At 34.7% G+C, this 21,275-nt stretch overlaps 1 protein-coding gene across 4 annotated transcripts in view; it reads right to left on the bottom strand.

Annotated features, from left to right (window-relative positions):
* DPH6 (diphthamine biosynthesis 6) overlaps nt 1-21,275 on the bottom strand; it is a 214,225-nt gene that overhangs the window by 159,536 nt on the left and 33,414 nt on the right. For all 4 annotated transcript variants that reach the window (XM_075712890.1, XM_075712891.1, XM_075712888.1 and 1 more), the window contains exon 4: nt 1,972-2,045. In XM_075712890.1, coding sequence (XP_075569005.1) covers nt 1,972-2,045 — 74 coding nt within the window. The remainder of the gene's footprint in view (nt 1-1,971; nt 2,046-21,275) is intronic.

Below are 21,275 nucleotides of genomic sequence, written 5' to 3'. Positions count from 1 at the left end.
AAACTTGTTCTGACTATAATTCAGCTATGTAAGAAAGATGTAACTCACTGATGTAAACAGATTTGCACGGGAACATAGGTAAAACCGTGAGAAAATTCCTAAACCTTTAGTGACACAAACCAATTAATACCTTAGGAAGTGATCGCTTTTTATGAACACCTCTAAGGCACTTTACCTAGTGATAAATGTGGCACACATCACTAGTACAAATGTGCTGAATTTGTTACACTCAACAAACCTGTGATTTGGATCAACACCCAAGGAAAAGAATAATTCAGGAAAATGTATACAGCTTGTGATACAAAGTAACAACTTGTTAATGTAAATTTAATTATTTGTTTTGATACATATCATATTTAGACAGCATTTGTTACACAGCATTTGATTGTTTATCAAATTAGAGAATCACTAATTTGCACTATTGATAGGTAACCCTTCTGCAAATTGTCAAGTACCATCAGTTCGTGATAAAATGTATAATGCCGAGTTCCTGAAACACTAAAAAACATTTAACTATGGGATGAGCTCAGAGCACTCAAAAATTAGATTTATTTGTCAATTATTATTGTTTATCTAACATATGGGCTTTCGCCCACCTATGGGCTTTCTCTCATATGTTGGATAGACCCACCAGTATTAGTGTCAAGACTTTATAGTAAAATGGATGTTTAATGCTGACATGTAAATCCATAGTTAGCACCCATATAATCTGATTGGTTTTGTTATTACTTTCATGTATTTCAACAAAGCACTAAGTTGTGAAATTAACAGAAATATTTAGCAACTCTAAATGTGAAGTAGTTAATTTAGGTGGCTAACTTTAGCTAACAAATCAGCTGAATCTAAGTAACTGGGATGGTTTACGTGAAGTAACTTTATTGCAAGGGGTAGATCCACAGATCAATGTAAAAATTTTTTACCACCAAGTGACCTTGGAATTAATCAGCTCTGTTTGAAATACTGTGATGTCCTGTCAATCTTTTGGCTGTGGTAAAAGATCTGAAACCCACAATCAACAAAAGCAATCTTTTCTAAAATATCTAGTAACATGATCAGGCAGTCATTAAAATGTTTTAAGTGTAAGGGAAAAGAAAAAGAAAGAAGCTATTTCTGACTGCAATTTACCTACATAAAGTGTAAAGAAAACACCCATGCTGTGTAACTTGCTGATGTGAGTCAAGTTGGCACAGCATTAACATTTACATTCTTACAGTTCATAAAGGATTTCAGATATTTGCTTTTATCATCAACAAATAACTAATGAACTCATGCAATTATAATTCATTTTTAACACAAGGTGGTTTTGCATTTCATCAGACATATATAGTGAAATTTATTTCCAGACCCAAATCAAATCTTGGCTCATAAAATACACACAATTCCCACTACATAATCCTGTTTTAAATTAAGACTCTTAAAAGTATCACAGTCTATCTAGACTTAAAGAGTGTGCACAGTAGAAATGACAAATGAAAGCTCCTGATTAATGATAACAGATTTTAGATTTTAAGGAAGTAAGGGAAGATATGCACATAAGGATTCTCTTGCATTTAATTCCTGATAACAAGTCACAGAATGTTCCTCTATATTAAAACTCTGTTGAAAAATAGAGATACTTGACCACAACACCGTAGTCACTGGAACTGAGTGGGCTTTCTGTTGAAATCAAAGATCTGAACCTACTCAACTATTTTGATATCAAAACTCTGAGTATTTTCACCTGAAACCTGAACAGCAATCCAAAACTCCAGTATAGTCTCTACTGGATTTTTACTAATGAACACATGGTTCCAGGAAAAAAAAAAAAAAAGAAAAAAGAAAATTAAAGGTACATTAACAATTTGAATGAATTGGGTATCATAGAACATGAGAAATAAAGCAACTGTCTCTGCTCCAGAATTCGAGTTAGAAAACAAACAAGTGAAGCACTTTCCAGAATGTGTATATTAATAAAGATTAATATTTTCTTACACATCTTCAACTCGAACTCTCTGGTAGTCAGAAAGAATGGCTCCCACAGATACGCCCTCCACTCCTTCTTTGTCCTGAAAAATGACATGGAATATTAATGGTAGCAGTATATGCTGGGCTAAGCAATAGAGATTTTGTACCTCTACTAGCAGAATCAATCAAGAATAAATCTTTTTCCCCGTGCCCAGTACATGGAACTGAATGGGCTGGAATGCAGATCTTGCATAGAAGAGAGCAGCACAGACCTGCTACGTGGTTATTACTCTAACACAGTAACCTACTTGACTCAATTACCGTTCCACAGAAGAAATAAGCAGGGTAACTGGAAAGTACCAGATTTAACAGCTTATCCTAAAGTTTTCCTTACACCCTGAAAATTACTTCCAGCACTTCACTGTAACTGAGGTGTTAGCTATCCCACCTACAAATAAATATCAGCAACATACAATCATGACGATTAATTAAACTGTTAGCATTTGTCACCATATGCAGCACAAGAGGGTGTGAGATTACTCTTTTATCCTAACACCAGAACAAGAAAACTCGCAGGCAACTTACTCAATGTCACCTTTTAAAAATTCTGCTATAAAAAAAAGTTTTCCAAGACACATTTTCTGTTTCATTTCAATTACCTAAGCCAAGAGTACTTTATTTTTCCTTGTAAACACACTGAGAATATAACATTTGAAAATGCACATTTTTACAATATTTCATGAGGTCTTGCATTTTTAAGTTGCTTGAGTCCCAATCAACATGCTGAATTTACTTTCTTTTCCTAAAATTTGCTCCACCTAGACTTTAGTTAAAGTTGTTTTCCTCTCTCAACCAAGGTTGATCATAACTACACACAGCATGACTTACCTTCTGGACCTGCTCAGTTAGACAGCTATCCTGTGAAGTTTGCAGCAGATTTTACCACAAAATTTTCAACTATGTACCCAGATATTAATTTCAAAATCAAATCAGTCTTTGCCTGCCATGGTACTGAATTTAAAATTCATTTTCAGTTTCTTAATAATGAAATGATGCAGAAAGTGTTTTATTCATAATTATATTCTAGTGAAAGATTTCCTGGTTTATGTCTGTCTGGGATATTCTTTCCTCAACCTGTTATCTTATTCTTCTTTACATTATTTCTCACCTCATATTTGCCCAACCAAATTCCTAAGTTTACATACCCATCTATACTTCTGATTTAAGAGTCCCTGTATTTATCAAATTTCTTAGCTATAGTAATCTGAAAATTATATCACTGTTCAATTTGTGTACTTCTACATGTCATTAATGGATATATAAATATGAAACTTAATGCTAAATCATACAGGATTCTGGTTGATGCTTCTCACATATCCAGAAGTAACAGTACTGATAAAAATTAATTTTAGCTTATCTGTCACTTGTACATTATCCACTACTGGTATTATCATCATTATTACTATCACCCAGCCAATATTACTTCTGCTTCTCTTTGAGCTTTCTGTGCAACAATGTTTCAAAGCTCTTTTCAGAGTAAAGACAAACCACAGACATTTCAATTTACTCAACTCACCCATCTGGAATTACATTTCTTAAAAAGTTAACATGGTTATGTAAGTAGAGTTTTCTTTAAATAAATTTGATAAAATGATTCGTGAAGCCTTCTTGGATCTTCAATCACATCTAAAATGTCTTCCCCATACTCCTTTGTTTCCAGCAATTTCGATATGCAGTTTACCTGTACTGCTACAATTACACTGAACTTGCATTCTTCAAAGTTTTTTTTGAAAGATTATAAAGTTAAGTTTCATAACAGTCCTGGAAAATATGATAGCTAAGTATTGTTTGTTTGCATTTTTATGTAAAAAGAATAACACTAACAATTCCTTCAAAATGTGCTCAATCACAATGTTCAGACATCATCCAATATGTCCAGAAACATTACCTGTATTTCTGCTTATGTGAACAATTAATCACAGGCAACATATCCTCAAAGGTAATAATCATGAAGTGGTTCACGCACAGGATCTGACATCATGAACCAACATTATTAAACAATTAACACATTAAATATTAACTGTCCATGTTTCCAAGTCACCACACATCTTTCTGTGTGAAGGAATGAAGCAGCCTGTATCCCTTTCTGCTCAACACACTATAAAATATTTGTAATGGCATCACAGAATCAGAATGGCTGGGGCTTCTCACTTTTGCAAACAAACTTGGGACTCCTGCTGTTAAGTACATCCAGATTATCAGAAACTAGGACAATATATGATAATAAAACCGAACACCTTTATAGGGAGCGAAGTGTTCAACTACGGAAAGAAATAGGGGAAGACAAAACCAGAAAAACACTGCAGAAAAGCATCGGCATTTATGTGACCATAAAGCAGACTGGGAACTCGGGGCCAATGGCAAGGGACGAGTAAAGCAGATTTAGCCTATGATCCAGGGAACAAAACCAAAACCAAAACCACAAGGAACTTCTACAATCACCTCCACAGCCTCCCAGTGTTAAAGATACTAAATGTTCAAATGCTTTTTCATTACTACTTCTTCATGCAAGGTAGCATAACAATACGAATGATACATTGCATCTAATATATCAAGAACTGCAGGATGTATGTGGAGTTTCTGCAACTAGCCACCAATGTGGCAGCTACTACTGGCATTACAGCTACACTAGAAATCTTTTCAAACAGTAAGTATTTACTACTTCATGGAACACACTAGGTTCAATGATCACAAACCAAGCAAAATCTGGGAAAAAGGAAAAAAAACAAGCAAAATCTGGGAAAAAGGCAAAACAAAGAATTATTCAGATTTTCTACTTATTGAGATTACCAGAATTGTTTTGCTTTCATTAAATTAACAGCAAGTGAACACATTAGTGTTACATTCTACTAAGCAGAACTGACTCTAATCGAATTTTTACTTTTTTCAGATTCCATTAAGACACAAATCAATTTGTTCTTATGAAGACCACGTGCAATAGAAAGCCACTAACTGATAGAATACCAACCACCAAACACTCTAAATTTTTTAATACTTTATATGCATACAGTAACAGCACAGTTGACCTTTCTGGCTGAATCCATCACAATATGTTGGCATCAAGACATGCTTAATGGTAAGACTGTGACCATTCCTTTTGATTTCAGTAAGACTTTGCTATTATGTTCTCCATGCTCCAATTTACAGGACTTTGCCAGGTAAAAAAAACATCTTTTATGGTCACACAGTAAATAATTTTAACTATATTTAACTATGTATGTTTATTACCTATTTCATCTCATAGACATCCATCTCCATGTTTACTTGATAGTTCTCTTTTTTATAGTTGGAAGATACAGAATATAGATTCTTGCAAAGCATAGTCCTTAACTGTTAACATCCAGAAAATAATTTTGAGTTTTCTTACAATCCTCACTTAACTGAGATGCAAAGATAAGCACTCTTTTCTGACCCATGTAAATGTCAACTCTCAGACTGCCACCACAGCTGCAATTAGCACTACCATCTACTGGAAGAATAACAGGAATCAAAGGAATCAAATCACATCACTTAACTTTAATATTACAGTACTCTTCTGACAGCAGGTCCATCCACAAGATCAGCCATAAAAATGCATTAATGATTCTAATAGTGAGGTATTTCAGAAAGAACTGGTAGAAAATGATCAGACATACTATTCATGAAAAAGTGTAGAGAGGATATGTTTAAGTAATCTTTTCTAAAGTCCTTGTAAGAATGAGATGTACAGTATCTTTGATCAATAGTTTTTTTTAAAGAAAAAATAGTTCTGTTAATAATAAATAATTAAAACCAACTACATTTACTTTTTTTTTTAAAAAAAAACAGGGACTCTTCCCTGCCACAAATTCAATGACTGAGATGTAGCTGAACTTTTGGAAACAGAATGTAGCAATGCAAATAAAGCCTGCAGTGGCCCTGGATTTCCTATCTTAGAGCTCTGAATTTCACGCTTTAGCAAACAATAGTCACTACCATGGAACTAAACTCTGAGATCTTATAGTCTCACAGATAATAAAGAGAGGTGACCACACTTTAAAATTACTTCTGTTTAAGGACTTGGCATCAAAAGTATCAATTTAAAAACACTGTTTTAAGGCACATTTTTAAGTTTTTATTGAGTATTAGCAGCAGCAATAATTTCTAAAAGTGGAAGAGCTTGGAGCTCACCGATTAAGCACAGATTCCCAACACTGTCACTACTTAACAGTATTATTTTATTTTTAAGCATGTCTATTGTGTGTAGTATCATTATGCTGTGAAGGAAAACAAATATAATACAATTTTAAGTTATTCTGAATTTTCACTCTTACTATAATTTTGAACAGTTAAGTCTACAAACTTTTCCAGCATAAATTGTATCGCAACTGATTTCTGTATACAATCAGAGACTTTTTTTTTGCTTACAGGTTCACTTGAAATAGTCAGGGCTTCTTCTGACTATTTCTGTCAAAAAGAAGTTATATATAAATTAAAAGTGTTCAGCTATAGTGGCTGGACAGAGAATGATATTTAGGAAATGATATTCAGTGTATGTTTTCCAAACATTTGAGGAAAGTTCTCATCCAATGTTCTATCACAGTTTTTTCTATCTATTTCTTGATTAAAAAAATGAGAGCTCAGAGATTCTGGAAAACCAGACACCAGGGACCATTTAATAACAACTTTCATTGTTCAGTTCTAAGTTACCAGAGGCAAACTATCCCATCAACTAAGTTCAGTAAGTAATGTTTTTGAAATATCTGACACAAACAAACATAAAGGCTGTACAACTGTTGCCTCACAACTAGATTAATCTCCATGGCTACATAAATACACATATCATGCACAATTTTCCATATTCTTTTATCACAGAATATAGGATCGTTTGAGTTGGAAGGAAACTTCAAGATCACCTAGTCCAACCCCCCCGTCATGGGCAGGGACACCTTCCACTGGATCAGGTTTCTCAAAGCCCCATCCAACCTGGCCTTGAACACTTCCAGTGATGAGGCATCCACAACCTCTCTGGGCAACCTGTTTCATAACACATACATTTCTCTTTCCTCACCAAAACAAATAATGTTTAATGTTACCATCATCATATTTATTATAGTGCATTGCAAATCTCGTTACCATAACAGTTTCCATTATATCTTCTTTCTCTAAGAATGGGAAATAAATAGTTGTATCAGAGATATAAGAAGACAATAACTATATCACAAACTTCAAAAAAAGAGGTGATCCTCATAATAAACAAATATGCAGTGAAATGAATACCTGTAGGACTTCCTGTCATGATTTCCCAAATACACAGAAACTCCTGTTCACCCATGAAGATGGCAACTGACTTGCCCAATACATTTTTTTAATGAGCTCACAGAGCAATAAATGTTTGGGGGGTTTTTTAATTCATTCTGTTTTTCAAGTTCTCACAAAATGTAAGCATCAGCAAAGATACTCAGTAAGAAAACTCCCTCAAATTAAATAGAAAAGCACCTGGAAGTAGAGACTTCAGTGTCCTGTTCTTATACAAACACAATACTTCTCCTATACTAAAATGAACTGCTTCGCAGACTTACTTGTTTGGTACTTTAAATATTCTAGTCCTGAATCCTAGGAACCTTCAAAATCATCCTATGGTAAAGGAATTAAAAAAGCCATTATAAATCTTTAAGGTCACAGAACTTCTATTAAACAACTGTTGGAACAATAGCCCAGACTTGAAATTTAAGTATCAAGTAGATTACTCATAGGTTTTGTTTTGAGGTTTGGGGTGGTTTTTTTCAATTACACATACCTATAACACATTTAGAGGTGGATGTGCATGGGATACATAACACATAAATATGTATGGGTGTGTATACAGAATCATAGAATGCTTTGGGTTGGAAGGGACCTTTAGAGGTCATCTAGCCCACCCCCCCTGCAGTGAGCAGGGACAGCTTTAACCAGATCAGGTTGCTCAGAGCCCCATCCAACCTGACCTTCAATGTTGCCAGGGATGGGGCCTACCTCTCTGGGCAACCTGTTCCAGTGCTTGACCACCCTCATTGTAAAATACTTCTTCCTTATATCCAGTCTAAATCTATTCTTCTTTAGTTTCAAACCATTACTCCCCGTCCTTCACAACAGGCCTTGCTAAAAAGATTGTCCCCATCTTTCCTATAGGCCCCCTTTCAGTACTGGAAGATTGCAATAAGGTCTCCTCGCAGCCTTCTCTTCTCCAGGCTAAACAACCCCAACTCCCTCAGCCTGTCCTTGTAGGAGAGGTGCTCCAGCCCTCGGATCATTTTGGTGGCCCTCCTCTGGACCCGCTCCAACAGTTCCATGTCCTTCTTGTGCTGAGGGCTCCAGAGCTGGACACAGTACTCCAGGTGAGGTCTCACCAGAGCAGAGTAGAGGGGCAGAATCACCTCCCTCAACCTGCTGGCCAAGCTTCTTTTGATGCAGCCCAGGATGCGGTTGGCTTTCTGGGCTGCAAGCGCACATTGCCGGCTCATGTCCAGCTTTTCATCCACCAGTACCCCCAAGTCCTTCTCGGCAGGGCTGCTCTCAATCCCTTCATCCCCCAGCCTGTATTGATATCGGGGGTTGCCCCGACCTAGGTGCAGGACCTTGCACTTGGCCTTGTTGAACCTCATGAGGTTCGCATATATACACACATGCATATATGTCCATATATATATATCTTGAAGTTAGTAACAAAAGAACAGAAGACTGTCATTGGCTGCCTGCTTACAAGCTACATTAAATCTGATTTAAATAATCATATACAAGATGTTCTGCACTTATTCTAGTTTATTTCCTTTGATAATACTTAAGTTTTAATCTTCTTTTGAAATGGCAGTACATCGTGTCATTTTTCAGTTGTGGTTAGCATTCATGTTTAAAGACTTTTGACAGGGAGCTATTCACCACCATCACTTTTCATTTAGTTCTTCTGATGGTAAAGAGCAAATATAAACTTCCATCACTGTCCAGACAGCTTCCACAAGAAGAAACATCAATATACTTAATAAATGCTTTGAAATGGGAGAACTAGTTAATATACTTACATACCATGAAATGGAATAAATTCAATCCCCCTATTCTGTACGGTTCAACAAATCAAGGCTGGAGTGGCACAAATTCAAGAAATAAGATTTGAAGGGAAGAAGGATGGAGTATGAGGTGGAACAGAAAAAAAACCTACAGTCTAACAACCTTCATAAATTCCTCAACTGGACAAAGTTTACATAAAGCCTTGCTGCAGTGTATTTAGCTCAGCAGTTGAAGCATGCAAAGAGTACTAACTGAAAAGTAGTTCTTCACTGGATTCACTGTTTGGTATTGAAACAGTTATTGGACATTTTGCAAACAGATAGGATTTTGTTTCACTCAGAGCTGATTGTGGTTAGCAGAGAATCAATCCCAGAATCAATGGTCCCAGGTCTCAGGTACCACTCTTCACCTTTTAATGTGGAATCTGATCGTGTTTGGTACTATAAAAAGCATGTTCACAAAACTGCAGTCTCAGCATCGGTAGAGCAGGTTGACATCTGCAGGCTAAATATCAGGGATCTGCACTGAACTCAAAAGCCAAGGAAGTAAATTTAGGAATATTCTGTAGGAAAGATGTTAGGTGCTGTATCGTATAAAAACAGGGAACAGAAAAATGTTCAAGGAAAGTTAATATGGAAGGGTGGGCTTTTTCTTGGGTTGGGTTTTTTTTTTATTATTGTTAAAGAAAACATCTTGTACTGTTAATTTAAGAGATTATTTAAACTATGCAAAACTTTACTAACACATTGCTAGTGCAATAGGTTAGTCTAAAGTAAAAATAAATTGCTTCTCTAAAATATTTGGATAATACAGAAAGCCCTTAGTACAGTATTATCTGTCACAAAGTATTACATCAAAAGAATGTAATGTATACATGAAAACAGATGCTAAACGTAGATGTATACAGATGCTAACCACTTTTTATTTTCCACATGACTTTTTCAAAACTTATTTTTCCCCTTCAACACTACCAAAATTACTCTTTTTAAAAGACAGGTATAAAAATCAATTTTTAAAAAGAATCTAAATAACATGATTTTTTTACAAGCAGCATACAGCTTTTTTATGTACATAAGACAGTTAAAACATAGCTAATAAGTATAAGTGAAATAACATCATTATTACATGACTTGTTATAAGCATTAATTTATTCCTGTTCATAACATTCATGAAGAATAATCTTCATGAACAATTGCGTTAGAACAGCAAATCGATCTTTGCAACTGTAACTCTATTAAAATGTACAATTTATGTTTAAAGCGTCATAGTTTTAAAATTATATACATTTTTAAACAGTTTAATGAATAATACAATTCAAAATTGCTGCTCTCCGTGTATCATAAATTACTTTTAGCTCTATTCTCCATCAGAAAATAGTCTAAAAAATTAAACAGTTTTGTCAAAGCTCCAAAACATCAGTGCCATGAGTATGCTTACTGTTACGCTGTTGTAAGGTGGCTCTGTAATACCCATGTACAATACTGACATACTAGTTCACAGCTGAAGTAAAATATAAACAGAAATGTAAGAGTAATTTATGCTAGCACACTGTGGTTTCAGTTTTTCTTTTTTTTTATTTCACTGAAATGAATTTAAGGATAGAGACAGTAATATGAGGAAATGTCTACATATGCATTGTAGCATACGATACTGGTAGAAGTATTCTACTAGTAAGTAAAATATTCAATGCAATAGTGTTAGTACAGAGGTTTTCTTTAATTTCACATTTTAATGTCTTTACCTAACCCTCTCAGAGTTCAGCAAAAAGAAAATTAGTGCTAATGTTTTCAATTTAATTAGTATATTACATGCACTGTAATTATTAGTGGGAAATGTTATATTAATGAATGTAAAAGTTAGCTGTAAATTACCTCAGAGTTATTATCAATTTCCCAAGTTACTGCTCCTTAAGATAACCCTCTCCCCATGGTCCTTCCGGTAATTTTTCTTTGCCTGATAAACATGATGATTAAACAGCACACAGTGCAAACCTTTGATACTTTTTAAATTAAATCCATGCCCAGCCTAAGGGCTGTGTCTGATTTCAACTAAATGTGTCAGTTAATCAGATAAAAATTATCAGCAACTCAAAGAAACAGCAGCCTTAGGCTTCATCAGTGCCAGAGAAAGCTGAACAAAATAAGACATACAGACAATATCACATTATGAGTAAAGGTTACTGCTAAGCATATCACTGCACAGAACTATTCACCATCCTAATAATGTCTATCTTAAATGAAATATTGTATACAACAGCAAAAATAACATCAAAGAACATGGAAGTGCTAGACATGTATCTATATACGCCTGTTCACATGTATTGCAAGAAAATTTGAACAGTCCCATTCAGAAAAATGCAGAATATCCCTAAAAATTTACTGTTTAGAACAGATCTATGTAAGAAACTGAAGTATAAATAGCTGAAGAATGGTTAACACAGGTTTAATTTTTAAGGTTTCCTTCACAGCTTTGCCACAACAGAGTTCATTTTATGAACAAGATATAAAATAGATTATCTCTAAACGAAATTGTCTTTCCAATTAATATCCTCCTTGAAGCTTGCATGAGTAACAGAAAACTGTTACACATGCTTAAATTAAAGTTTAAGGTCTTTTGTGTCTAAATACCAACTAACAGTTATTTGCAAAACTTCAAATTAAAACACAACATATTTGCAGGTGTGTGACTGAATATATACATTAGTAACAGGACTTCTAGGCTTCTGCAGTTATTTGAGTGGAAAATTCTTAAGCACGCATTTTGCCTTATAATTTGTGAAGCATTCTAAGATCACTGATTATACTGATTTCAAACAGTAGGTGATTTTTCTAAGCTTTGATATGTCTGTCAGAGGCAGCTGTGAGTAATCAAGGACAGTATGGAAATATCCCTGAGACAAAGGGATATAATAACTCTACTTCAAATTGAAAAACTGCTGTTTGGTAAGGTTCTGCAGACTAGCTATGAATTGCATAGTCTTGTGGGTCACTACACATTATCTGGGACTTTCCTGTCCTCCACTTAGAGACCTCAAAGCACATATATCTCATGCCTTCATTTCTTAGGAAGAGGTGGTTCCAAAAACAGGGCTGGAAATTAATTTAATGTGGATTCACAGGAAATCCCTGTGTGAACACTCTTCTTAAGAACCTCAGCAGTCTTCAGTGGGCTTAGCTTAACTCACTTTAAAAGTAAATGACTTTTGAATAATAGTATCTATACAAGGCGATAATACTATATAACTAACCCACATTAAAAGCTAATTAGATTCATTTTTATGAATGCCCTGCATAGAGCACAGACAGACACACCACCACCTTTAAGCATAACTGATGGCCTAACTTCAAGAGTTTTACAAATGCAATTATTGAAACATTGCATGCACACAGACACACAAAATCTATTAATTCACTGTAGAGGGGCGTTCATCAGCTCTCAGTATCTAATCGCAATCTCATAATAACCACATTTAATTAGTGTATGGTCCTCTTGCTACCTGGAAGCACCAAAGATTCAGGGAGATGGTGCAGGAGTACATCTGTATGCGCAGGAGCACATGCACACACCACTGCAAATGGAAAAGGAGAGAGAGCAAAAGAGACAGAAATACCATTCTCCAAGTAATATCAAACAGAAGTATGTTGAAATACTGCAGTTCAAAAGGCTAGAATTAAGTTCTAAATAGTAGAAACAGAAAACCAGGAAAATCTTCCACTGTAGCCATACATCACATCATAAACACAGGTTTTCCTGATATACTGATTTTGTTTTTAGCTGCATTTACAAAGTGAACTATTAGCCTTACGAATTACAAATCATTCATTAATAAATGAATTTTTAATGTTATCTCATATATTAACTATTTTCACCAAATACAAGCAAGTTGAGATATCTTTTTAGATATACTATTTCACAAGAATTTTCTAAATTATTTAATTTAGATTAACTGATTCATTTTTTCCAATTAAAAAATGCATGCTAAAAATAATGTATTTAGTAAAATTTAATACAGTTAGATAATCTATCAAAAAAACTAGAATATTAAAATCAAAATCAATAGACTCATCCATTATTGCAAAGCTTACCTAAAGACTTTTCTACAGAACTGTAAGTTTTTGGTTTTCTTTATACAAGTCAACTCAGCGCATGAGAGGCCTACATGCCAGCAACAGAAACTACAAAGTCTTTGACAGGGAGACAACAGTCTGCAGCTGAACAACAACAAAAAAATTTAAAATTGCTTTTGTGCAGATATTTGGTTTCACATAAATGTCTGCTTCACCTTCGGGATTTCCAACTCTTAAATGTTCAAATAATTACAGAGCAAACTTGCCTGCAGACACTTCTTTCAGGAAATCTTATTTATATAATTACCTCAACGAAGACCGATTACTTAATTTGATAACCAAATTTAGCATGAACAGTCAACTCCAGATTATATAAAAGACATTACATTGTAATGACAAGATGCTAGTGAACAACTACAAAACAGTCAAGTAACCATACGTATTTCTGTTCCCATGTTAGATTGGATATTATAAGTGTTGGTGATTGTAAGTGTAACTATTTTGCAATCAACAGCAATTATATCAACAGTTGTAACATGAAAAACAAAGCAAATTTATAAACACTTCTTACACATTTGTCTAGAATTAGTAGTCAGACACTGTGATTTGAATTTTTAAAACTAGGTTTTTAAGATACCAACATATACAATTATGTGTGGCTTCTTCAGAATGAAAAAAAAAAAAGGAAAAAAAAGGTCTTTGCTTTATGAAGGCAGATACTGCCCTGTATTATTATGTTCCAGATCAATGTCTTGCTGAAGACAAACCACTTACTAAATCAAGAAAAAGAAGGTCAAAGGAACATTAGTTTGTGTGTTCTAGTCAAGAGAAGATTCATGATTTAGATAATGCAACTCAGTCCACTTGCATCATCCTAGCTGACTTCAGACAAGGCAGAATTTCACTCTTGGATTTCTTTTTTTTAAATAGTAACTGTAACAAACCGTAAGATAGCCAAAAGCCAGCCTTGATAAACTAAGTTCTTAATATACACACAAGCTTTTTTCTTTGCTCTGCATTAGCTTTTGACCACATAGCCTCCATGTGGACCAACTTGTAGATGCTAACGGCAATCTACCCCTCCACAACAAAGACCAACAAGACAGAGATCCAGCACGGCATCTACAAAACAAACCCCAAACAGACTCTACAGTTTGTTCTGGTTACCTGAGGTATGCAGCTTGGTTTGGATAATTCAACTCATTCACAGAATTCTACTACAGGAAGCTACTCTAGGAAAATGTCATACAAGAATTAACTGTCTAGCCTCATTTATTTCTATATGAGTATTGTCGAAGCAATGTTATTTAATGTTTCAGAACACGTGCTGACAAATACTGAGGCACATAAGTAACTTCATTCATGTTACTAATTCTGTGAGCAAACAGTTCATTTTGCGCAAGTAAAACCATAGGCATGACTGGACAAGATTCTGAGTTTACCTTTTGTTGTCCTCTTACCACATACAACAGGACAAGACTCAGAACCATGGGAGAAAAACATATCTTAAATGAAAATAAGCTATTTTGCCTATTAGAAACAAATCTTCTACTCCTCCCTTATGTTTCCTTGTAAAGAATATAGCTTCCTGCGAGCAAAGAAATTTTTTTTTAAAAAAATTATTTTTCTAAAATTAACTCTTACATACCGTAATGTGACATTAAAGTAAAATAGTTGCATGCTTATTCTAACACATTCTAAATCATGTAAGAATTTCAGATGAAATAAGTCAATTTTATTGTCACTAACAAGCATGACAAGTAGGTATGTTTACATACACTTAGAAAACTCATTCCCCCATGTACTACAGCTAACAACATCTTTCAAAACTGCACTTCAAATTTATGAAACCTATTTAATGTGCATTTATACACACACACAGATACACATGCACTCTCACATCACCACTGAACTCTAGTTACTTTAAAAGGGGAAAAAAAAAAAGACTTTTAAGAATACGGCAATTTGGATTTCAAGTCATAAGAAAAATATAAGCAAAGAACTGTACAAAAACTTTACCTCTTAGAGAATATCTTTTCATAATACTAAATGTTCAGAGCTTTGTAACTTCCAGTATTTGTAGGAAAGAGCTACTAAAAGTATTTATAAATCATATACTGCATCAAAATTTAACTGTCAAACTTAGCATTACAGCAAGTACCCTTGAAGAAATAGCATCTGGAGCATACTGTACTGGAGCAAAATACCACATTCTGTAAGAGGAAATGAACTTCCACTTAAGGTTGAATGAGATATAAAATTATTCAATGCATATTTGAACAAGTCATGCAAACATTGTCAAAAGCATTCACTAAAACTTGCCTGAAATGTTGATCACTTTCAGTAATTTGAAGTACTTGAGTAAAAAATATCTAATTTGATAGACATGAAAAACAAAGTTTTAGCCTGACAGTCCCTTGAAGACAAAGCTGAAATTTCATCAGGAAGTCCGAAGATTCTTAACTTAGACTTGTATAAAGTTAGTTCATGTCTGCATCACTGCTAAGTCATGTCATCTGATAACATGAACGTGATTTATATAACTAATGCACAATGTGCAGATTCAAAATATTTGTAATCATTCCTCAATTGTCACAAAAACTATAATGCTGAAGTATGTGTAGAGTAATTGACTGATTAATAAATTCAAATATTTTAACTGTTCATGGATAATTTACAAAAAACCTGCTGCTTTCACTTTCTTCATAGTTTTTTTAAGTTCAAAACTGTATCATCTCTCAAAGTGTCAAAGTCCCAATTTTTAATATAAAGCAAGTATTGTGTTGGAGATTATTGTAGTGGCATGGTTATTGTAATACCAAGTTATCTGGTAATGAATGTATAAGAAGAAAGGCATGCTTGAGGATGTAAGATTTACTTTTCCTCATTTGGTATTACTCTAAGGGGAAACTGTAGGCCGCTATGGACAAACAACAGTCAGCTGCCAGGAAAGCCGCACAATTTTCACCTGAAAACATTCTGGGAGCTTATGCTTATACATATAGGAGTATTAAAGCATTATATTCAAAGTTAATTTTCTCTAAAGGTTATGTGACAAATTTCATCTTTCTTGCTACTTAAAGACACTTGAGAAACCTAAACCTAGACTACATTTAATTCTCTTTGCATAGTAAGGCAGCTCAGGCCTATTGTGATACTAACAGTACAACTTCACCAACTTTAGTAAGATTATTCTTCACCCACAGACATGCAAGAGAGTTAAGGGCAACATTTACATTATACTGATCCATTGTTGTCACTAGGAAAACACTTTATTCTGTGAGCATGCAAGTATTTAATCTTTTTTGCATGAAACAATGTCACTTGTTCTGCCACACCTGCACATTTGTTTGCAAATTATATCACTAATAATTTCTTCAGAATTTCATATATACATTTTCAGATTACTAAATCATTAAGTTGCTATTACTCCTATGAGCACATCAACTTGGAATGGACTCTGAAGTACCACATACATAATCTCATACAAGATCTCTAATAAATATTCCAAATTTCAATTTTTTCCAGTGACAACATATTTTAGATTCTCTCAGAAATATTCTCATTATCTGCACTGCCAATAATCAGCTTTTCTGATCTTACCATCACTCCTCCTTGCATAAAAGCAGAACACAGGACCTTCTAAAACATTAAGCTGGAGGAAAATAGTCTCTCTATTTGGAACACAGGTCTGAAAGAAAGGCCTCTCTCTTTTTGGACTTGGAAGAGAAACCTTGTGAACCCTCCTCTAATCTTCAACAGAATTTTTGTTACTTCTGCAGAAGTCAACAGGGTTTGGAAGTTCTTTAAAACTGTAACGAATCTCAACAATACACCAGAAGTTTGTTCCATCACATCAAGTTAGTATGTCTAGGTTCTGTATCTTTTTCTGTCTAAATATCACTGATACTGGAAAGCATTACGTCCAAATGATGAGAAAATATCACTGAACAAAAATTAAACAAAGGCACACTTATGATTGTCAAATTCTTCTATAGCCTGTACAAACTTAAAGCAATCCTGATAAAATATTTCTTAAAAAACCAAAACCATCATTTTTTAGAATGTATATGTTTTATTCTAATTTTTAGTACAACAATCCTCTTCAGATGTAAGCATTTACACAGACCTTTTTGCCCAATGATTATTATTCCAAAACTCCAGTGTTTGCACTGCACTTCTCACAGTGAGAATTCATTGAGGATTCAAACATCCTGAGCAAAATAAAGAGAACTCTGCACATACCTTGTGAAAACACTGTTATTTTCTACTCCTTATCTATGACATTATTTACTTTTATTGAGGAAAATATTGCAATTTTCAACCAAGTTTATTCCCTGATTGCAGTGAAACACAAAATGCCACACTATGATTTTCAGATTTGATTCTCTTACAAAGTGCCTTTGTTTGGATTATTTTTCCATCAGGTTGAAAAAAAGACTAGGTGACCTAGCATTACTAAAATTATAGCAATGATTCCAAGTCTTAAGAGAAACATTCCAAAACAGTATTAAAATACACTCTCTAACAAGACTTAGACAGTTTACATGAAGAATCAAATCTTCCTCTTCATTATGCTGCTTAGCATTAAGAATCAAGGGTTCTTCCCATTTTCTTATCACAGGAGAAACAAGTATTTTTGGACACAATCTCAGTTCCTAATATATACGGTGAATGAATGCATTTCAGACGCTTCAGCTACTGCAGCCACCTAGAGTCACAAATCTTTTAAAGTTGTCTATGACTGCCTTTGTTTAGATACAGTAACTTGGCAGAATGATAGTTAATAATACATTCTTACTTATAGCATTATCCCATTTACAATAAATACATTTCTAGGGCAGATATTTAGAGCTTAATAGTTAGAAACAATTAAAAAATAAACTTCTAATACAGGTAAGAAAATAAAAATACACTCTGAACAAAAAAATGTAATATTCCCCCTTAGTAAAAGTATGTCCGATGTGTTGCAAGACTTACACTCAGTACTGTAGGTCCACATTGCCTCCCAATTCCCATTTTATACCTTATACTCAAAGAGTATACTGCAATAAAGAAGACTTTACAGAGCAGAAGCTGACTGAATTTCAGGTCTTTGAGGAGAGAACAACTTACGACATAATACTCTGACATTAGTCCCTGCAGCTATAGGTATGTCCAAATAGATTGTGAATTTCTTTAATTTCTGAGGGTGGTGAGGCACTGTAACAGGTTGCCCAGAGAAGCTGTGGATGTCCCATCCCTGGAAGTGTCCAAGGTCAGGTTGGATGGTGCCTTGAGCAACCTGGTCTAGGGGAAGGTGTCCCTGCCCATGGCAGGGGGGTTGGAACTAGATGATCTTTAAGGTTTCTTCCAACGCAAACCATTCTATGATTGTATGATTCTATGAAAGAAGTCTTAAAAGCTCCCAGTCTGGTCCAAGCTTCAAAACACCCACTTAATTGCACTCACATTACGGGCTTTCACTTTATTTTAATGAAAGACAACTAAAATTCCCATCTCTCACAATATCTGGCAGACTAGCAAGTACTGTGATGTAAGCATTGATACTTGGAAAGCATTCTACCTTTGTAATATCAAACAATATTTATAGGTCTCTGACTGGACAAGATCTAACATTCCTGAATGTAAGAAAAAAAGAAAAGAAAAAAAAAAAATCTGTCTTCAGCAGTGATTGAACTGATGTGTATCCATTACTTGAGGTGTGGAATTCCTCAGCCACACCACATGCCTGCCACTTCATGAAACAAACTGAGAAATTTAATTTTCTCAGAGCAGTCTGATTGGTTAATCTGATGCAGACAGATTCTCACTCTATAGAGAATTTGGTCAGGTAGCCTCTCTCGGTAACATTTTTACTCAATTCTTCAACATATAGTTTGATAAGGCTTGACTTGTCAATGGGGAGAAGTGTCTCTGCTGTTGCATCTTGTAATGCATGCTGTGTTGGATTCTCTCCCTCCTCTCTCTTAGCACCTTTTACTGGTTACTCCCCATTAAAGCCAAAGATGGCATAACTGTCACTTGCTCATAATAATAATGGTCAGAAACTTTCTGCAAGCTCTGCAAATTAACACCATTCTTTGCAACAAACTTATTCCATCAATAATGAAGACAAACAGCCTAGAGAGGTTTTCAGCAGGGCTTACAATCTGTTTTATTCCTATACTCAAAACTCCTTTGTTTGCTTTTGTAATGATTCCACATTGACAATGTGACTAGGTATCTACAGAACTACATGAGTTAACTTTAATGTGGTCCATTATATCATGTCTCTGAGTATCCAATGTAGGCATTTAGTTCTTCAGGGATCATGCGGTACCTACCAACAGTTCTGATGAGACTAAATCTCCTTGTCTGAGTTCAGCTGCCTGTATTCACTGTTTTTATTTGCTGCCTCATCTTCTGATGCCCTTCCAAACTGTTCGTGATTTAATTAAAAGGGAGAATTCCTCACCTTTCTAAATGAGTGAGGACAATCTTATTTTCATATAGTATTGTAGCACACAGCAGGCACAGCACAACTATGGTACAGACAGAATGTCCAAGCTGCATAACGTCCCAGCATAACGTCCTCAAAATCAACAAAAAAATCCCCAAGGCTGATAGGCTTCCCTTACAACCATCTCAAGGCAATTCAAATTCAGACACATAATTAAAAAAAAAAAAATTAAAAAAAAATTAAAATTCTAAAGCATGTATAAAAATCATTTGGCAGATATACTGAGCACTACTCAGCACCTCTTTAAGTACCTCTTTCAGGTTGGTAAAATGCACACAAAACATGCACAAAAAATCATCAGTGTCAATGAAAAAAAGAGCAGTAACAGCAGAGACATGAACAAATTCAGTATCCAGTTCACATCATGGCTTCTTCCTTTTAGCACTTTCACAAAAAAACAGTCTCCCATAGAAACTAAGGCTGGTAACAAATCTGGTCATCTGTTTTAGCAGTGGCTACGCTTTTAATTCAGTTTGCAATATTTTCTAAAAAGTTGTTTTATCGATGATTGATTGGAACTGTTAATGCCTGCAAGAGTCTGACTCTAAGTTATCATTACTGGTTTTGTTGTATTAAAGGACAGCATAGAATTAAGTTTGCATTAATTTTACCTTTTTGTTTTCTAATACATAGAACACCTAATATTTCACAGTTGGTAATGTTTCTGCAACATGGCAGCAGTTCTCTTCTTCCAAGCCTTGTCTCCTCCTATAATAAGAGTTTACGCGATCCATAAAATAAGCCACTCATTTTAATTACAAGACATGGGGCTATTTCCCACTGACAGATCCTAATTTCCTTTCCAGAACATTGCCTTTTAATTTATAAATCACTTGTGTATCATTGTAACTAACAAGTATTCTGGGAATACAGCCCTGCCTGGATGTTCTAGATCAAAGCAATCTGTTGACAGCAACAAATTTTTCTAATAAAACAGAAGTAGACTAAGTAGTCCAAAACCCCTAAATATCACAGAGAAGCACTGATTTAGGCCTACATACAAGATAGAGCTCAGAGAGATGAAGAATGCAATCATTTCACTAAAAGAGTGCAAGTGTAATTCAAGAAGTGCAAATGGACTGGACCACAGAACAATTCAATTCAGCCTGATTTTTCTCCTGGAGCTTTGGAACAGGGAAGGTTTCTGTATTCCCTGTCACACAGATCATGTACAAAAGGGCAAGAGGGTCAGGATGCAAGACTCCAAAGTGCAACATGCTGACTGTCAATTCATGCTTTTGTGGATAAGCAGCAGCAGCACTGAAAAAAAAGGGTGTACTACTTAATCAGGATTTACCAAAAAAAAGAAAAAAAAAATAGAGAAAAAAAAGGATTCTACCTAAGCTTCTGTTCCTTCTCCTGATCTTTTTTTTTTTTTTTAAGGGAATCAAAATTATCAGTGATGAAGTTCACTTAGCACTAAAGGATATCTAATGCCTCAAAAAAGGTCCATGTTTTTGCTTAAGTCTACCGAAAAAATCAATTCAATTCATGGAAGACAAATATTAAGCTATACTGTAGTTGTCTATCAAAGGAAACAATGGAGTATCACACAACATAATTATCAGATTGCAGTAAAATGTGTCTATTACTTCTATGATACACGTATAACTGTTGCATTCATCGCAACTTAGAATGAAAAATTAAATCTCTGGGAAGTCTCAGACATATGAAAAATAAATGGACCATTTGCTAAAGCA

Source organism: Pelecanus crispus, chromosome 6 (assembly GCF_030463565.1).
Source record: "Pelecanus crispus isolate bPelCri1 chromosome 6, bPelCri1.pri, whole genome shotgun sequence".
NCBI classification, from domain to species: Eukaryota; Metazoa; Chordata; class Aves; order Pelecaniformes; family Pelecanidae; genus Pelecanus; species Pelecanus crispus.
The sequence above is the reverse complement of the archived record's forward strand: the minus strand, read 5'-3'. Positions and strand labels throughout refer to the sequence as shown.